At 33.3% G+C, this 19524-nt stretch overlaps 1 protein-coding gene across 1 annotated transcript in view; it reads left to right on the forward strand.

The window, feature by feature from the left end:
- The window catches only part of SLC12A2 (solute carrier family 12 member 2), a 109461-nt gene that overhangs the window by 82326 nt on the left and 7611 nt on the right, over window positions 1-19524 (forward strand). Inside the window, exons 18-24 of the mRNA XM_068535801.1 lie at window positions 4918-5024; window positions 8234-8313; window positions 10597-10722; window positions 13514-13561; window positions 15021-15143; window positions 16638-16749; window positions 18536-18622. Coding sequence (XP_068391902.1) covers window positions 4918-5024; window positions 8234-8313; window positions 10597-10722; window positions 13514-13561; window positions 15021-15143; window positions 16638-16749; window positions 18536-18622 — 683 coding nt within the window. The remainder of the gene's footprint in view (window positions 1-4917; window positions 5025-8233; window positions 8314-10596; window positions 10723-13513; window positions 13562-15020; window positions 15144-16637; window positions 16750-18535; window positions 18623-19524) is intronic.

The following is a 19524-nucleotide window of genomic DNA, read 5'->3' on the forward strand; positions in this document are numbered from 1 at the left end:
GTTTGTCTTGTCTTTAATTTCTTTCATCAGTGTCTTACAGTTTTCTGCATACAGGTCTTTTGTCTTCTTAGGTAAGTTTATTCCTAGGTATTTTATTCTTTTTGTTGCAGTGGTAAATGGGAGTGTTTCCTGAATTACTCTTTCAGATTTTTCATCATTAGTGTATAGGAATGCTAGAGATTTCTGTGCATTAATTTTGTATTCTGCTACTTTACCAAATTCATTGATTAGTTCTAGTAGTTTTCTGATAGCATCTTTAGGATTCTCTATATATAGTATCATGTCCTCTGCAAACAGTGACAGTTTTGCTTCTTCTTTTTCGACTTGGATTCCTTTTATTTCTTTTTCTTCTCTGATTGCTGTGGCTAAAACTTCCAAAGCTGTGTTGAATAATAATGGTAAGAGTGGACAACCTTGTCTTGTTCCTGATCTTAGAGGAAATGCTTTCAGTTTTTCGCCATTGAGAACGATGTTGGCTGGGGGTTTGTCATATATGGCTTTTATTATGTTGAGGTAAGTTCCCTCTATGCCTACTTTCTGGAGGGTTTTTTATCATAAATAGGTGTTGAATTTTGTTGAAAGCTCTTTTTGCATCTACTGAGATGATCATAGGGTTTTTATCCTTCAGTTCATTAATATGGTTTATCACATTGATTGATTTGCGTATATTGAAGAATCCTTGCATTCCTGGGATAAATCCCACTTGATCATGGTGTATGATCCTTTATTGTGCTGTTGGATTCTGTTTGCTAGTATTTTGTTGAGGATTTTTGCAACCTTTTTCATCAGTGATATTGGCCTGTAGTTTTCTTTCTTTGTGACATCTTTGTCTGGTTTTGGTATCAGGGTGATGGTGGCCTCGTAGAATGAGTTTGGGAGTGTTCCTCCCTCTGCTTACATTTTGGAAGAGTTTGAGAAGGAGAGGTTTTAGCTTTCTCTAAATATTTGATAGAATTCGCCTGTGAAGCTATCTGGTCCTGGGCTTTTGCTTGTTGGAAGATTTTTAATCACAGTCTCAATTTCAGTGCTTGTTAGTGGTCTGTTTATATTTTCTATTTCTTCCTGGTTCAGTCTTGGAAGGTTCTGCTTTTCTAAGAATTTGTCCATTTCTTCCAGGTTGTCCATTTTATTGGCATAAAGTTACCTGTAGTAGTCTCTTCGGATGCTTTGTATTTCTGCAGTATCAGTTGTTACTTCTCTTTTTTCAATTCTAATTCTGCTGATTTGAGTCTTCTCCCTGTTTTTCTTGATGAGTCTGGCTAATGGTTTATCAATTTTGTTTATCTTCTCAAAGAACCAGCTTTTAGTTTTATTGATCTTTGCTGTTGTTTCCTTCATTTCTTGTTAGTGATTCTTAAATAGAATCTCATGGCAGTACTTAACTAAATTAGGTAACCATGATGTTTGGAAATGTTTTTATGTAATAGTCATGACAGAAATAAAAAGCCACATACTATTGGGGAAAGAGTTGTTCTTTCTGCTACAGTAAAAATGGTTATGATGATACACAGAAAAATATTATAACAAACTAAATGCTTTTCTTGTCAGCAAGTTCTGGTGGAAGATTCAGAGAAAACATTGCTCACGATTCAAAAAAACAACACGGTGAGAATGTTTTGATTGAAACTGAAGCTATTTGTAATAAGCTTCAGATGACTGCATTTTGCTATATCAGTTTCAATTATGGAAGTCCACGAAGAACTGATTTTCTATGAGCCAAAAGGAATATGTTCCAGAGAAGACATATTTTCAGTAATGTTATTTCTTTAAAACACATGATGTTTTATGGAAACTGAGAACATTACTTCTAACTGAATAGGTACTTTGATTAGAATTTACAAAGGATTTAGGATGACTGATAGATGTGAAATTTCTTTACTGAGTCATTCAAGGGAAAGTTATTACGATAATGAAGTTGAAAACAGAAGTGCACAGAGTACCTCAGAATGTTACTGTTAATTTTACAAAAATAAAACCTTTTAATTATAATAAGATTATGACCAAAGTTTGTGATGAGAAATGGTGTAACTCTGACAGTGTTTTGTACCATCAAGAAGTTGCTGGTCATCTTGTAGCTTACTTCATTAAAAAACAATAAAACTTGAAGATATTTCTTGGTTTTCTTTTACCAAAAAACACAAAAAAATCAAAATTATGTTGTGTGGTTAGTGGCTACCTTGCTATGTAACAGTTTTTAAAATAAAAATAAATATTCTTTATCTGTCTCCTGAGGGCAAAGCGTTATTTATAGTAGAGTGGAAAAAATCATCTTATTTTTTGAAAGAAACTTGTGCATGGATAGAACATTTTGAAAATGAATGTAAACTTTACATGGTTAGGCTTATTCCTTGTGTTCCCTAATTGTCCAGAGTCTTTATGACAGTGTCTGGCACATGGTCAGCACTTGGTAAGTATTTGAATTAATTTAATCTTTCACAAAAAATGATTTAAGTATATCACCTATAAAAACTTAAGTATGACCTCATGACATAAAATATTAATTCAAAATGGATCTAAGATCTAAATATAAGGGTTAAAACCATAAAGCTCTTCAAAGAAAACATAGAGGTAAATCTTCATGACCTTGAATTTGGCAATGGATTCTTAGATATGGCACCAAAAGCACAAGCAACAAAACAAAAAAGTAAACAAATTCGACTTCATCACATTTAAAAACTTTTGTGCATCTAAGGACATTATCAAGAAAGTGAAAAGACAATCTACAGAATGGAAGAAAATCTTTTTACATCATATATCTGATAAGGTTTAATATTCAAAACATACGTAGAATTCCTAAAGCAGCAACAAAAAGACAGACAACCCAATTAAAAAATGGGCTAATAACTTGAATAAACATTTCTCCAAAGAAGAAATAAAGATAACTAATAAGCACATGAAAAAATGCTCAGTATCATTAGTCATTAGAGCAATGCAAATCAAAGCTACAGTGAGATACCATTTTACACTACTAGCATGTGTGTAATTAAGTAAACAAACAAACAGGAACTAACAAGTGTTGCTGAGGATGTGGAGAAGTTGGAACCTTTGCCTTGCTGGTGGGAGTGTGAAACGATGCAGCTGCTGTGGGAGACAGCTTAGTGGTTCCTCAGAAGTCTAAACAAGGAATTACTGTATATCCAGCAAGTCTACTCCTAGGCCTATACCCAACGAAATTAAAAGCTGGGAGTCACACAGATATTTGTAGGCCAGTGTTTGTTGCAGCATTATTCACAGTAGCCAAAAGATAGAAACAACCTAAGCATGTATCAACAGATGAATGGATAGACAAAATGTGGTATACACATAGAATGGAATATTATTCAGCCATAGAAAGGAAAGCAGTTTTAATAGATGCTGTAACATGGATGAACCTGGAAGACATTATGCTAAATGAAATAAGCCAGACACAAGGGACAAATATTGTGTGATTCCATTTATAGGAAATATGTAGGATAAGCAAACTCATAGAGACAAAAGTAGATTAGGTGTTATCAGGGCCTGGAGGGAGGAAAGAATGGGTAGTTATTACTTAGTGTTTACAGAATTTCTGTTTAGGGTGATGAGAAACTTTTGGAAATAGATAGTGGGGTTGGTTGTACAACACTGTGAATGTAATTAATGCCATTGAATTGTACATCTTAAAATGGCTAAAATGGCAAACTGTTTTATTTATCTTTTACCATATAAAAAAAATCTTATGTCTGTACCCAACCTTGGGAATAGAATTTTTAGTGTGTTTTAAAATATTACGAAAGAGGACTTCCCTGGTGGCGCAGTGGTTAAGAATCCGCCTGCCAGTGCAGGGGACGTAGGTTCAGGCCCTGGTCCGGGAAGATCACACATGCTGCAGAGCAACTAAGCCCATGTGCCACAACTACTGAGCCTGCGCTCTAGAGCCCGCGAGCCACAACTACTGAGCCCGCGTGCCACAACTACTGAAGCCCGCGCGCCTAGAGCCCACACTCTGCAACAAGAGAAGCCACTGCAGTGAGAAGCCTGCGCACCACAATGAAGAGTAGTCCCCACTCGCTGCAACTAAAGAAAGCCCGTGCACAGCAACAAAGATCCAATGCAGCCAAAAATTAATTAATTAATTAATTTTTAAAAAATTACAAAAGAAGAAATTAATTGATGGAATTCTGAACTGTAGCCAACAACGCATGTATTCAATTTGGACTTCTGCTTCTAGGTTTTAATGGCAAAATATGTAACTGGGAATACCCCTGTATTGTTATGATTTTTATGAAAGGTTAAGTATATTCCATCATCTTTCCCTTACTAAAAATGAAAATTCTGATAAATCATAAAAGTACAAAATATACATTTAGAACTTTTCAAGTGTTTAATTTTATCTTCTGTTTTTGTGTATGTTTAATCATAAGTAATATGATTAATGTATATATAATTTATAAATATGCATGCATTGGATGCTCAACTATTTTTGCTGATAAGGGTACACAATTTTATAATGTTTAGGGACTTCCCTGGTGGCACAGTGGTTAAGAATACACCTGCTAATGCAGGGGACACGGGTTTGATCCCTGGTCTGGGGAGATCCCACATGCTGTGGAGCAACTAAGCCCATGCGCCACAACTACTGAGCCTGTGCTCTAGAGCCCGCGAGCCACAACTACTAAAACCCACGCGCCTAGAGCCCGTGCTCCACAACAAGAGAAGCCACCGCAGTGAGAAGCCCCCGCACCCTAATGAAGAGTAGCCCCCGCTCGCTGCAACTAGAGGAAGCCCGTGCGTAGGAACGAAGACTCAACACAGCCAAAAATAAATAAATAAAATAAATAAATTTATAAAAACACATTAAAAATAAAAATGTTTAGAGGCTGTCCATTAGGATATTGTCATTTAAAAAGCATTTTGTGAATGGCATATCTTTAAAGTTGTATTTTTTCTGTGTTTTAGGCTGCTGGTCTTGGGCGTATGAAACCAAACACACTTGTCCTTGGATTTAAGAAAGATTGGTTGCAAGCAGATATGAGGGATGTGGATATGTATATAAACTTATTTCAGTAAGTATCCTTTTAATTCAGTAACTTAGTTGATTCAGAAAATATTAATTTTGAAAGCTTGCACTGGTTTTTGAAGTCTGTTTCTCATATAGTCTCTTCTAGTAGAAGCATAAGAATGAAAATAATCATTTGGAAGTTATTTACATTTCTTTTTTTAAAATGCACTTATATGTTTGCTTTTCCACCCCCTTGAAGTACTAAGTTCTGAGTTTACTATTCACTTTTCAGTGGTATTTCCAATGATGTTTATAAGACAGCTTAGTTTTGATTTACATCACTTTAATTTCCTTCTTACAGGTTGTCTAATGAGTTCTTATCCTTTTGTTACTTTGTCTTTCTGATTTTAATCTATCCATGTTATTAAGTTTTGGATACGTATCTGTTTAATCTATTACAAAGGTGTTTTGGAACTGAGTTATTTAATAAAAAGAATAAAATTTCTTTCTATTTTTGTCATATTTTGTTTTTAATCTTGAAAAGTACTTTTTCTAGTATTCCTAGTATTTATTTAGCAAATCTCTTTATCTCATTCACACTGTTTTATAGAGGATAAGGATTCCCTCTTAGTACATCATACTTGATTGAAGAGTAGTCTTTTTCTTGTCATAGATGCTGATGAAATAGAACTGTTCACTCCTTATAAAGTATTTCTTTATAAAAATTGTCATTTTTTAAAAAAAATTTATATTTGTCAAAATAACTCTAGTACCAGATTCAAATCCTATTTCTCTGTGAATTTTTAATCTGTTTATCCTTAACTCACTGGAGTTATTTCCCTTCCTGGAGCTCCTATTGTATCTATTGGTAGAACCATATAATTATTTGCCTGTATCACATATAATGCTTTTGTTTTCATAGCTACCTTGATACATCTTTGTGGAAGTAACCAGAGCTCATACTTTACTTTCATAAATCTCTTTGTATTCATTAGTAAAATATACGATAGTTAAGATTTCCCAAGTAATTGTTAAATGGTTTTTAGTAAAATTCAAGCTCTGCTGGTTTGTCAGAGGTTGTGACTGGTCTTTGGCTTTGGGTTTGTTAACTTTTTCGTAAACAGCACTTCATTCTCCCTTTCTAATTCTGTAGTCTGTACTTTGTATGCATGGGGATTAGGGAAAGAAGGAGACTGTGAAAGAAAGACTACATCATGTGGGCCTTGAGCCGAAGAGTATGCTTTTTCTCTTTGAAGATGTAAGACCAGTGAGATGGAGTAATTATCCTAGAAAATAGAAAAAGTGACATTTTTGCAAATAATTCATTCATTATTAGTTGTAGTTTGTCATAATGGGGGCACTGAAAGAAAGGAGTCTTTTCTGACACTGATCTTTTAGGAACTGAAGTAAATGTTTGCTCTGAGAGTCCAGTATTAATCCAAGTATTATATGTCAAGCAGCAGTTTAAAGATAGGTAAAATATTGCTCTCTGGTTTCTGGAACCATAGACGTTGATGGCTATTTTAAAGCAGTGATACTGCTTACTCTTTTATCTTGTGACACTTATGTTCTGGTTGTGATTTTAAATACCTTGAACAGCTGAGGTATACTTTATTTACTATGTATGTATTAACAGTATGGAGGGTCTGAAACTGTAAATCAACTTCTATAGCTTAAAGAAATTATATAGATTATAGAAATTTCCATACCTTATAGCAAAAACATTTAGCTCTTTTAGTCTGAAGTAGACTAAGAGCTATATTCACTGGATTTTCTTTAAGGAAATTGATTTTGATTCAATTACTTTATTAACTATTTTTTAAAATACTTGTGGTTATTTCTTCTCTAATAGTTAATTAGATCTTTCACAGTACAGCAGAGGAAGGTTAACATGTCTATTAATTTTTTCTCCAGTGAATCTCTCTTGACCTTGGTTAAAATTCAACGGAAGAATCAGGCCAAAATTGTCTCCCTGTGATTTAAAACAACAATGACAAAAGACCTTTTACAATGACATATTATACCATGAACACATTCTTCTATTTATCAATAGGAGCAAAAACTTGATCATTTTATTAGTTTTTAGCTTTTTCTTTTTATATGCCTAGCTATAGGTTAATGTATCATTTTTATATGCATATAATGAATATTGATTACTTGTATAATTAAAAATAATAATAAAGGATAAAATCTAAGCCTGTTGCCACTCCAGGGAACAACCTGAAGTTTTTTGGGTTTTTTTGTTTTTTTAAAAAATTTATTTATTTATTTTATGGTTGTGTTGGGTCTTCGTTTCTGTGCGAGGGCTTTCTCTCGTTGCGGCAAGTGGGGGCCACTCTTCATCGCGGTGCGCGGGCCTATCGCGTACTCTCTTGTTGTGGAGCACGGGCTCCAGACGCGCAGGCTCAGCAATTGTGGCTCACGGGCCTTGTCGCTCCGCGGCATGTGGGATCTTCCCAGACCAGGGCTCGAACCCGTGTCCCCTGCATTGGCAGGCAGATTCTCAACCACTGCGCCACCAGGGAAGCCCCCAACCTGAAGTTTTACAATTGGAAATTCTTTCAGTAGATTTAAGAACTTAGGTCTACATGATTTACGATCTTAACTAAAGTTTCTGGAATTTAAGTCTGGTTTGAGAGTTGTCTTCAAGGTTTTAATGTATTTTACCTGTGTATAAGATGTTCCTGTTTGTGTTTTAAAAAATTAAAAGGGCATGTGAATACATGTCCGCAAATGCATATATAACCTTAGGACTACTTTTTAAACCTGTTTTGTAAAAATTTTTGAATTACTTGAAAAGCACCCTTCTTTCATAAATGATAAGTGATCCCTTCATATTCTACAACCTGCTCTCATTCTCAGAACCTGTCTTCTTTGTCTTCATGTATTTCTCTTGGCTTTAAAGGTATAAGCCTAAATTAACTATGATGGGATTATTGAAAGTTGTTTTTCCATAATTTTGGGCTGTTTCTGATACATAAAACTACAGTCACTGCTTTAAACAGCTGCTGTAGGTAGAATATCACTACTATAAAGATCTACACTTAAGTAGATTTTAGCGGTATTGCAGAAAAGGGGAAAAGGAATGGTGTAGGATTTGAAACTAACATATGGATGTCACTGTAATTTTTAAAGCATATTATAAGAATCAGATACTTAAAGCTGAAAGTTAATTTAGAGATCATCTACTATTGCCTTCATTTTATAGAGAAGGAGACAGACAGAAATTTTTGTGATTTAAAAAATTTTTTTATTATTTTTTTCTTGTTACAGTGACGCCTTTGATATACAATACGGAGTAGTAGTTATCCGCCTAAAAGAGGGTCTGGATATATCTCATCTTCAAGGACAAGGTAAATCTTGTTTGAGATACATTTTTTATCTTAAAAATATAAATTACTTCGTTAGAAAATTATATATAATTCCACAAATTCTTTAATAATTTTAATATTTACCATCTAATATGTGTCATATACTTATTGTATGGCATTTAAAGATCAGATCTGATTGGCTCTACCAAAGTTTGTATTTTCTCTTTGTACCAACCTGAATGGTGGCTAGTAATTATTAATAGAATAAAATTCAATTCAAATCCTAAGTTTAAGTGAAACAAACATTAGTTATGATTGTAGTTTGGCCAAAGTTATAAAAATACATGATAAATAAAATAATCAGAGGAAAACATTTTAGACATTTTCATGTTTATGGAAGATATGCTTTGTACATAGAGGCATATTAATAATGAAAAACTAAACTTTGTTATATCATTTACTCTTTCTTCAGAAAAGACTCTATAAGTATATTTTTTAACTTTATCATTTTGAAATAATTATAGATTCACAAAAATTTGTATACCCTTCCTCCAGTTTCCCCCACTGGTAACATCATATCTATAGTTCTGTATCAAAACCAGGAAATTGACATTGGAACAATTTACATACCTTATTCAGATTTCACCAGTTTTACATACACTTGTGTGTGGTTCTGTTTCACTTGTCACATATGTTGTTTCATGTAAGATACAGAGCTGTTCCATCACCACAAAGATCTCCCTTGTGCTACTGCATTATAGCTTCCATTCATACTCTTTCCCTGTTCTCTAACCCCTGACACCCACTAATCTCCTCTCAAACTATATAATTTTTTAAGCTTTTAAAAATGTTTTTTTCATTAAGCTTAAAACCTATTAAAGTATACTTAGCGCTTTTGCCAACTTTATAAAAACTATGGAAAATTCCATACCCTCTAATGATTTCCTGGTAGCTTAAAAAATACTGTAAGTTTAAGAAAATTTGCATACCTAATATTTTATCCTTATCAGTTAATTAACCAGGTCATCAAAATTAGCTAAGGTTAAATAGCTGAGAGGCATATAATGAACTTTCCTCATCTGGTCATGTGTTTAAACTGTTCTAATCCTCCCACTCCCTCCACCACTTTAAGGGTATTGTACATTTCTGAAAGGAATGCTTTGAGGTCTTTATCCATGTAACACGAAAGTATGGCCTGCTGAAAATGCATTTTCTTACTCTGGAGTAGGCCTTGCAAAATACTATTTATTATGCTTGTTATGCTCTAACAGTAATTTTGGTTTAGGATACCTGTTAACTCTGCATAATTATTGGTAGTGTTCCCTTTCACTCTCAAAAACATCACAGTTTGGCTAATAAATGATATACTCTGTAATTTGCTGAGATTTAAATGTGATTGGAAGTTCAAGAAAATATTTTCAAGTGTTTATAATCATAAGAATTGTTTTGAAAGCCTCCTTATTCATCATTAAGATTTGGAGACAGGAATTTGCTTTAGCACAGGGCTTAAGAGCATAGGCTGTAGAGTCAGATATGCTTTAAAAATTCCAGCTTTTTCTCTTAGTAGTTTTGTAGCTGGGGCAAATTTGTTGACTTCCAAGCCTCAGTTTCCTCATCTTTATTCATAGGGCTATTGTGAAGATACTGCCTGTGATGCTCTTAGCATAGTGCTGGCACCGAGGCTTACATACTTTCTATTGTTATTTCTCTTAATATACACATATTAGTGATGGGGATTATGGATAGAAGATCAATTTCATATTACGTTTGTCTTTATGATAAATCTTTTTTATTGTGGAAGCTAAATGTTTACTAACTCCTTCCCAAAAAACAGAAAATGAAGAAAGTGATTTAAAAATAGAGATGGCACTTTCACCATGAGCTTAGGAAAGAACTCTATCCCCTAGTTTTGGCTCTATAGTCATGGGTATAATTTTTCACTGTTGTCTGTCATCTTATATGTAATGAACATTTGTCACATTCTACATTTTTTACATGCGTAAATGACTTTTAGAGTAGAGTTGATTCACATTTTATACATCATTCTTTTGTCTACCAGATTCTTATGTTCTGTACATCTTACTCATTACTGATTCCCCATCACCTAATTCAAATGTCTGACAGTTAGTTGTGGCTAAAGATATTTAGTTGAATAGTCATTTCAAAATTGATTGTCACATTTGTTTATAATAAGAAATTATTCATTATAAACTTACCATTATCATTATAAACTTTGCTTAAAATTGTCATTTAATTGATATTATACCATGATGCCCTCTTTGGTTAAAAGATTCAGATAACATTTTGAATACTTTATGTCTACAGAAGAATTACTGTCATCACAAGAGAAATCTCCTGGTGTCAAGGATGTGGTACTAAGTGTGGAGTATAGTAAAAAACCAGATTTAGATGCTTCTAAACCATCTAGTGAAAAATCCATTACACATAAAGGTAATTTTTATTCAAACAAGAAATTTTATTAATGGTAATGTTTTAATTTTGGAAGAAATAGTTTTTATTATATGTCATGTCTTACAAAGTAACCAGTTCTCAAACGTGTATTGTTCATTTCTAGTTGCTCAGGTAAAATTTATGCCTTTCAAAAATGGCTACAAATGATTAATTATTTTTAAGGTATTAAGTAGATCATAGACCAGAAACCATGCCAGTTAATTAAATACTAATATGCTCTTGTATGTTTTTATTTATACTTAATTTTAATTTGAAGCATTGATTAATCTGAACTTGGAAAGAAACATGGTAGTTTTGGAGTAATGTGTGTATAGCATATGATAACACTGAAAGGAATGAGGTTTATAAAATTAGTTTACATAATTTTTTTGGTAAATCAAGATACTTCAATACCAGGGGTTTTGTTTATGTGCTGAGATACTCAGAATATTTTTACATCTACTGTACCTGGTATTGTTCAGGTAAAACAATGTAGTAAAAAATCAAGTGCAATTTTATTCCTCAATTTAGTCTCCTCCCAAGAAATGAGCAATTTACGTTTGGCTGCTGAACTGTTGGGCCATAATTACAGACATAAATACTCCTGGTGGCTAATGTGGTTTAAGCCACAAAAAGATTTCCAAATCTCCTGAGACTTAGGGATAATTTCATCCACAAATCTCTATGTCATGTTTATGAGAAGGAAAGAGGAATGACTTCCAAATCTCACTCTCCCACCCTCACTCTCCTACCTCTGTTCAGTCTAGTATCTCCATCTGTCCTACTCCCAGCTGACATGCAACAAGAAAAATCTGCACTGTAAATCATCAAACCGTATCATACTTTTGCTTCCTGTAAAATAATTACCATTCTTTTTCTGAAATTGATAACCTTGGATAACTCCTATCTCTGAAATCTCTTCTAGATTATTTAGAAGCATTAATGTTGCTTTTGCTTTCCTCCTTATTTACCTTGTTTGCTTAGAGTGGTGGTAGTTGAGAGTTTAGTTGAGACCCACTTTCCATATCAGTTCTTTGCTGGCTTGATTGTAATTTTTTTTTTCTATTTCACCTCAAAATTCTATAAACTGGTTCTGATAACTCTTCTTATGTTCCTGCATTTATTTTTAGTTTGTGGTATACATTCTTTCATTTCCTCTTATTTGTTGTTGTTGTCCTTTTCTCTTGCCTAAAACAGATCCTTTCTTTACGGACTCTGTTAGGAATTAATAGGTAAAACTGTGATAGGAGGAGAAGAAGTAATATATTTATCAGGCATCTACTGTTCCTCTTACATTGTAGTAGATGTTATCCATTCATTAGCTCATTAATGTATGTCACAATCTTATGAAGTCTATTTTTATAGAGTAGGGAACTGGGTCAGTACATTTCTACTCATCTTTTTATTATAAAAGTGTAAATGCCTTTAACTTAGTTTAAATCATTTTTCAGTGTCAAGATTTCCTTGACATTTCTAAGCTCTTTGAAATGAATACAGAATGTCCATAGTTATATTTATAAATGTTTTTTATTATTATTAAAGATAGATAATATCAAATATCTACTTTATATGAACAATAATATTTAATACTATTAAATTAAATGTAATAATTGAAATGTTTCTTGTTCCATAACAGGCATAAAAATTAGCATTCAAAAATAGCATTTATTTTATTTTGTGTTTATTTTCTATTTAGCCAATTATTTTCAAAATTAGTATAGAAAATATAGGAAAGTTTATATAATTTTAAACGTCTTCAGAATTATAAACATTCTGGTATCGTTATTATATTCGGTATGTCTGTCTTATTGAGGCATGCAGTATGCAGAGGGACAGAAAGAGTACCCTTTGAATATGTGTTTTGTGCTAGGCACTGAGCTGTGTGCATTAATGCTTGCAATATAACAACCTTAAGAGGTAGGTATTGTTCACCCTTTTAACAAAAGAGGAAAGTGAGGAGTTAAGTAACTAGCTTAAGGTCACACAGCTAGAAGAAGGGTTAGAGGTAATCTTGGAATGCTGGAAGTCTGACTCAGAGCCCACTGCAGTGTACTCTTTCCTGTCCAAGTTGGGAGTTTTATGTGCCTTAAACAAATAGTACAGCTTAGAATACGAAAAAAATTTCAGATTAGGAAATATTTATAGATATGTAAATATAAACGGACCGACATATGCTATATACATGCGTATACACACACGTGTATATATGTGTATATATATACATATACATATATGTATATATATAAATTTATGTATTTGAAAGATCACTCCTGTATAACCTGGCATTTTATATAAACCAAAAGACTCTTGTCTCTGATCAAACTCCTAAATATTTCAAGTGGTGATTAATTTTTACAAATACCAAATATCTATTAAGTGTTTCTAAAATTACTTGTCAGTCATTTACACAGTGATGCAATGGCATGTTTGAAATTTATGTATTACTTGCAACATCAGTTTTATAATATCATATTTCTACTCTATAAGCCAGAGAAACTGATTTCAAGTATGAAAGTTTAAAAGTTTAAAAATTCTAAAGTTTTTGTCAGTTTTACAGGAATGAAATTTAGGGGTGGGTGTTACTCAGTAGCCCTGCTGGAGGAGTCTAAAATATGTTTGCTTTTTCAAATCCTTAACACTCAGTGTAGAAAATATCTTCAGTCTTAATTATTTTTCACACTGTTTTTTTCATACTGTGTTTTATTTATAAATGTGTTCTAGTTACATTTTCATTATTTTATTATTAAGAAGGCAATTAACTTATATTTTGTGTTTTTTAAACATAATCTAGATGAGGAAGAGGATGGCAAGACTCCAACTCAACCACTGTTGAAAAAAGGCAGGCATTTTTCATCATTTTATTTTAATCCTTTTTCTCATACTGTTAATTCTTTAACTCCAGTCTTATTATTTTCTTTCTTTACCTTGGTTTTTATTTCCATGGTGAGGTGATGTTACAGTTTTTTATTAAATGCAGATTAGAAAAATTATCATTAGGCCAACTAAAGCATTAAATTATCCCAGGAAAAGGTGATATATCAAAGACATATTCTTTTAAATCAAAGACAAATTCTTTTAAATCATGGTAGTATTTCAGAAATATTCAAATCCTGAAAGTCAGTATTTTAATTTTTAAATTTAAACTGCATGGTTTAGATGATAAGTAGAGACACTGAGATAGGTTTATTTACAGTGTCACTTGCATTCTTTACCATCAGTTGTACCCAGCCAAGTCCTTAATTTTGGTACTAATATATTTCTCATTTCAAAAACTACAATATTTCTCACAGTCCTGCTGCGTTTGGGAGATACAGTCATGTCAACGTACATGAATTTTATGGGAAGGAGATAGAGGTGAGAGTTATGGAGCAGTGTGGTTTGGTAGCCATATTACTTCATCATGCAAAATCATTCGTCATGTTTTGCGTACATCATGGCAGCATGAAAAGTGAATGATAGACATTCTACAAAAGTGATCAGACTTCCTTCTGTGGATTTATGCTTTTAAAATTTGGTGTAGGGATTTCATTGTAGTCATTTGCTTGCTCACAGAGTCAGTGCTGATGTTGTTTCTTCCTTTGTAATTCCTGGGGATACATAATGGGAACTCCCTTGATAAATTGTTCTTTAGACCTACAGTAGATGGGTGCCCTTCCTAGGAGTTCCCACAGTCTTTCTGTGGTTCAAAGAAAGATGTGGTGGTTATATGGCTTTAGAATTGGGCCTCACATATTGAGGGGACAAAAGTTAGGTAAAGATGAGGGAGTTTTTCCTTAGACTGAGAGGTTTCATTGTGATAACTGCATGATTGTATTGATATGTCTCCCATTTCTTTCTGTCTTTTATATTACAGATAACAACGTTACATTTAAAATTTTTTTTGAGCTTTAAATTATTGAGAAACCAGATTACAAAAGAAATTATGTTCATGGAACGGGCATAAGCTTAATTTGCCCAGTTAGCCTGAAACAGCTTTTCAAAAATCAAAATCTAGCGATCATAATTTTCTTTAGTAGTTTTTATGATTCTCTTTCATTCAGAATGCTTCAAAATATTAGAAATTAGGCAAGATAATTTGGATGAGTTTAGGTATTGTACAGATATTATTCATCTGTAACCATTTTTAAAGTATATTTAAATTGTAAACAACTATAACCTTATGATTGATGTCATATATACAACTATCTACATTATAAACATTTGAATATACAAAAGTTAGGGAACTATGGGAATTTAGCAAAATATACTTTAATATTTACCTCCTCCCTAATATCTTATTTTTCTGCTTGATCCTTCAGAATCCAAAGGCCCTGCTGTGCCTTTAAATGTAGCTGACCAAAAGCTTCTTGAAGCCAGTACACAGTTTCAGAAAAAACAGGGAAAGAACACTATTGATGTCTGGTGGCTTTTTGATGATGGAGGTAAGGCTGCTAACACATGTTTTTAAGAAGTTTAAATTTTCTGAAGTTGTGGGGGTAGTACTAGGAAATGGTGTATACTCTTCATTGACCCCATTCCCGTTAAGCCAGGTCCCCCAAAGCAACAGGATTAGTTCCAGAATCAGGCATCACACTTCGTTGTCCTGTCCCTTCAATATCCTTCAATTTGAAAGTTACTCAGTCCTTCCTTGAGCTTCATGACTTTAACATTATTTTTTAGATATTACAGACCATTTTGTAGAATGTCACTTGATTTGGAGCGCTGTCTAATGATTCATCATAATTAGTTTCTGTGGGTAGAAATATCACAGAAGTGATGCTGTGCCCTTCTGTCTGTGTCTTATCACGTGGCACATAGTGTTGATTTGTCTCATCACTGGTGAAGGTAGCTTTGACCATTGAGTAAGGTGGTTTTCCCCAGGTTTATATACCGAAAAGTTATCGTTACCCCCTTTTATGATTATATTTGGGGCATGGGGAGTTACTTTGAGACTATGCGCATATACCATCGTTACTGCTATTTTTGGCACCATCTTTAGCATCCATTGATATTTCTGCCTGAATTTATTCTTGCTGTTACTGTTGTTGTGGTGTGTTTGTGGTTTCCAAATGATGATTTTTCCAATCCCGTCATTTCTTCATTTATTAGTTGGTGTTTAAATATAAAGAGGAGCTTTCTCTTTACTTCTACGTGGACTTATGGATTCCTATTTTTATTCAGTGGATTATGATTTTTTCATTCTCATAGTTTGTTTTGATGTTTTCCCAGATTTGGCCAGCAGTATCCTCTTTAGGATAACTTCTGTGTCCATTTGTCATGTCCCAATCATTCTTTATTTTCTGATAAAATAAGACGTTCCAGGCTCAGTTTTGTACTTTACCTACACCAACACTTGAATCACCCTTTATCCAAAGAGGCTTGATTCCTTTTAGTGGAGAATGGTATTTAGAAACAAAGGTCAGGGCATTAGATATGCCCGTTTCTACTAGGGTGTCACTGCTCCCAGGCCCTGTTAGTGGACAGATGTAGGAAACACACACACACACACACACACACACACACACACTTATTTGTATATACAGGTATAGATTGAAACCACTTCCACTGCAACACTGCAGGGTTCACTCCAGCTTCTCCCTTTTTATGTTTCTCATTCCATTGAGAAACATGGCTCCCGTTAGCTTCAGTGAATACTCTCTTTTCCTCAGTCCTGATATAACCAGTCTCCCTACCCTGCCAGGCCACTATCCCATTTCTTTGCCTTCCTCACATGGGCCCTGACTCCACTGGGCCTCCCTCCTTATTCAGGCCTGCCAAGTGGCTTTTTGACTGAATTATTAAGGAAGGACTGAAAGAACAATTTCGTTTCATATTGAGTTATAATAAAGGTGTTTTTAGCAACTAACTTGAATTAAAAGTTCTTAATTGAGAAATTAGTGTTTTAATAAGGGATTTGTTATATTTTTATGATTCAGGTTTGACCTTATTGATACCTTATCTTCTGACTACCAAGAAAAAGTGGAAAGATTGTAAGATCAGAGTATTCATTGGTGGAAAAATAAACAGAATAGACCATGACCGGAGAGCGTAAGTCTGTTTTAAATTGATGGGCATTTATCTAGTAGTATTTCATTATTTCAATATAGATTTGATAGGGATAACAATTAGACAACACAGAAAATGTCATGTTGCTCTGTTCTGTAGTGAAGCTGAAAAGTCTAGTTAAACAAGTAAAACCTCATTCTCTTTAATTTAGTCTTAACGTTTAAGTTTAGATTCTTGGTTTTACTTATATGTAATATTTTTTAATATATTGACATTTTAGAAAATCTTTATTAAATACTTCCAGCATCAAAGTGTTAAGCAGCCTTTTTCAAAAAAAAAATCAGGGTAAAAAATACACATAAGTGATATTCGTATATGTGTTATATTTTGTAGACTTCTAGACAACAGAAATGCAGGATGGCATTGTCCATTTTCTTATTTCTGTCTGTCCTGTCACAATTCTAGTTCTGGTTTCATTGCTTCTCTAAGTACACTGTGTCTCATCTCTGAACATTTTGTAATACATCGTGCATATTGCTCCCAATTTCACGTTTAGAAAGCAAAGCTTTGATCATGTGATGCCTCTGCCCCAAATATTTTTAACTTCTTCTCTGTTACACACCATAGAGAGTCTAGGCGACAGGGCCCTTTACAATCTGTTCTCCTGTTTCCTTTCTGTCTATATCTCCTGTTCCCCCAAATACGCCTTATACTTCAGTTTACATTTCTGCATCTGCTCTAAACAAACATATGATTTCAGACTTTTACTTCTTTGCCTGCTCTCATCTGTCTACTACAAATAGTTCTTCACTTGCCTCCCTTCTCTGTTAAAATAACTCCATTCTTTAAAACCCCAGTACTTATTGTCACCTTCCTCATAACGCCTTCCCTCTTTCTTTCTAGTTTTGTTACATTCCCTTCCTGAAACATGATATACTTGATACCAATCATTACATTCTGAGGCTTGAATTATATTTATTTTCTTATCTTAGATTTGAGTTTTGTGGGTCCTACAACACATATTAGGCACTTAGTAGATTTACACTGGAGTTGAGCTAAGTGTTTATACATTTCAAATCATGAATTATGCAAGAAATACTAGTAATTTAAAAGTTAAACCTATAGCTTGTTTGTTTTCTGTTATCTTAATTTAGAAAACTCACTTTATTAAAAATAAAATCCTGTTTTGTTAATTGCTTTTCCTGTATGTTTCAACTTTTTTGTTGTTACCACCAAAGTTTAATTGCCAACTCTGCCTCCAAAAAGGTATTTATTTACTGAAAAATTAGAGGCTTATTGGAGCTCCTTTCCATGTTTGTCCCAGTTTAAAAAAAAAAAAAAAGCTGTGAACTTAATCTGCCATCAGTTATAGCTTCAGTTTTGCCCGAAAAGTCAGAGTTGGACCTTGAAATATGCATTCTTCGTGGATAGAAGAATAATCCAAAAATAATTTTTAAATAACTGTGTACTAGTTTTTACTGAAATACATATACTTACCAATATAATTTGACTAAAATTAACTTTAAAAAAACTAGTTGCCATTCAAATTTCATTATTAATGTCTTGCTCTGTCCATTCATTATTGGATACTAAGGAGAGATTCAGAGAAAGTAGAAGAATACAACACAAGTTTCTACTCAGAATTTAGATGTCTACATTGTGAATGAACAGTAACTCATTTAGATGTCTACTTTGTAAGTTAATTCAGGTGGACTCTGTTTAGTACCTGGTAGACTTTTCCTATAAATCATATAGATTCAGCCCTAAATAGAATAAGAACACTTCTATATACATCCTTCATGTGTCTCAATGCTTGCTTTTGTTCTAGGATGGCTACTTTGCTTAGCAAGTTCCGGATAGACTTCTCTGATATCATGGTCTTAGGAGATATTAATACTAAACCAAAGAAAGAAAAGTAAGTTATTGGATTAATTGCTTTGTATAAATTTCTGATTCTTATGGATGACATACTCAGACACCCTAACAGATCATTTAACTTTAACTAATTACCTGGGGATTTTGCCTGCTGTTAGTTACATGTGAAGTCAACTTGTTTTTAATCTAGCAGATAGTTGGCATGCCTATTGCAGATATTGAAGTAAGTCTAAAGGGTTTTTAATATTTAGAGAAGAATTCAATTACTGATTTACAAGTAGTTTTTGAAAATCATTAGTGCCACAGAAATTCCACATGGTTCTTTAAATTTCCATTGTTCATTATGACCACTCAGTCCTTACTCCACATGGGTAATACTTTCCACTATTTTGTTTTTTTTACTAAAATAGGGGATAAAAAAATCTAAGAATTTGCCTATAGTAATTGCATTCAGAATTCTCAAGAGTCAAAGAAAAGTAGACTCGTGGACTATTCTACCTGGAAATGGTATATGGAAGTTGTTATAATTATACATATTTATATTACTGTACATAATTTTAATTACTCTCAGATATATGTTGAATATATGATGAAGCTGGTATAAAGAATTCATTTTAAGTAGAAAACAGTAAGGTATACCCTGTAAGGTTGTAGTCAGGGAGACATTTTTTTTCTCTTATAGAACAATATATACTAGGAGATTTGTATGAGACTGATTCTGAAAAATAAGTTTTTCACATTCATTGAGGATTAGAATGCTGTTCATGTTCTACTATCTTTTGTCCTATTTAGCATCTTTGGACCTACAGCTTAATTCTGCATCTTAAATGTTTAATATCTGCCCTTTCCTCCCTTCAAATTGTTCTAGTACCTTTTCTTACACTACTTCTCTTCAGTGGTACTTGAACTGGGAAAGCAATTGAGTGTTTTGAGTAAAGGAGT

The sequence above is a fragment of the Eschrichtius robustus genome, chromosome 2 (assembly GCF_028021215.1).
Source record: "Eschrichtius robustus isolate mEscRob2 chromosome 2, mEscRob2.pri, whole genome shotgun sequence".
NCBI classification, from domain to species: Eukaryota; Metazoa; Chordata; class Mammalia; order Artiodactyla; family Eschrichtiidae; genus Eschrichtius; species Eschrichtius robustus.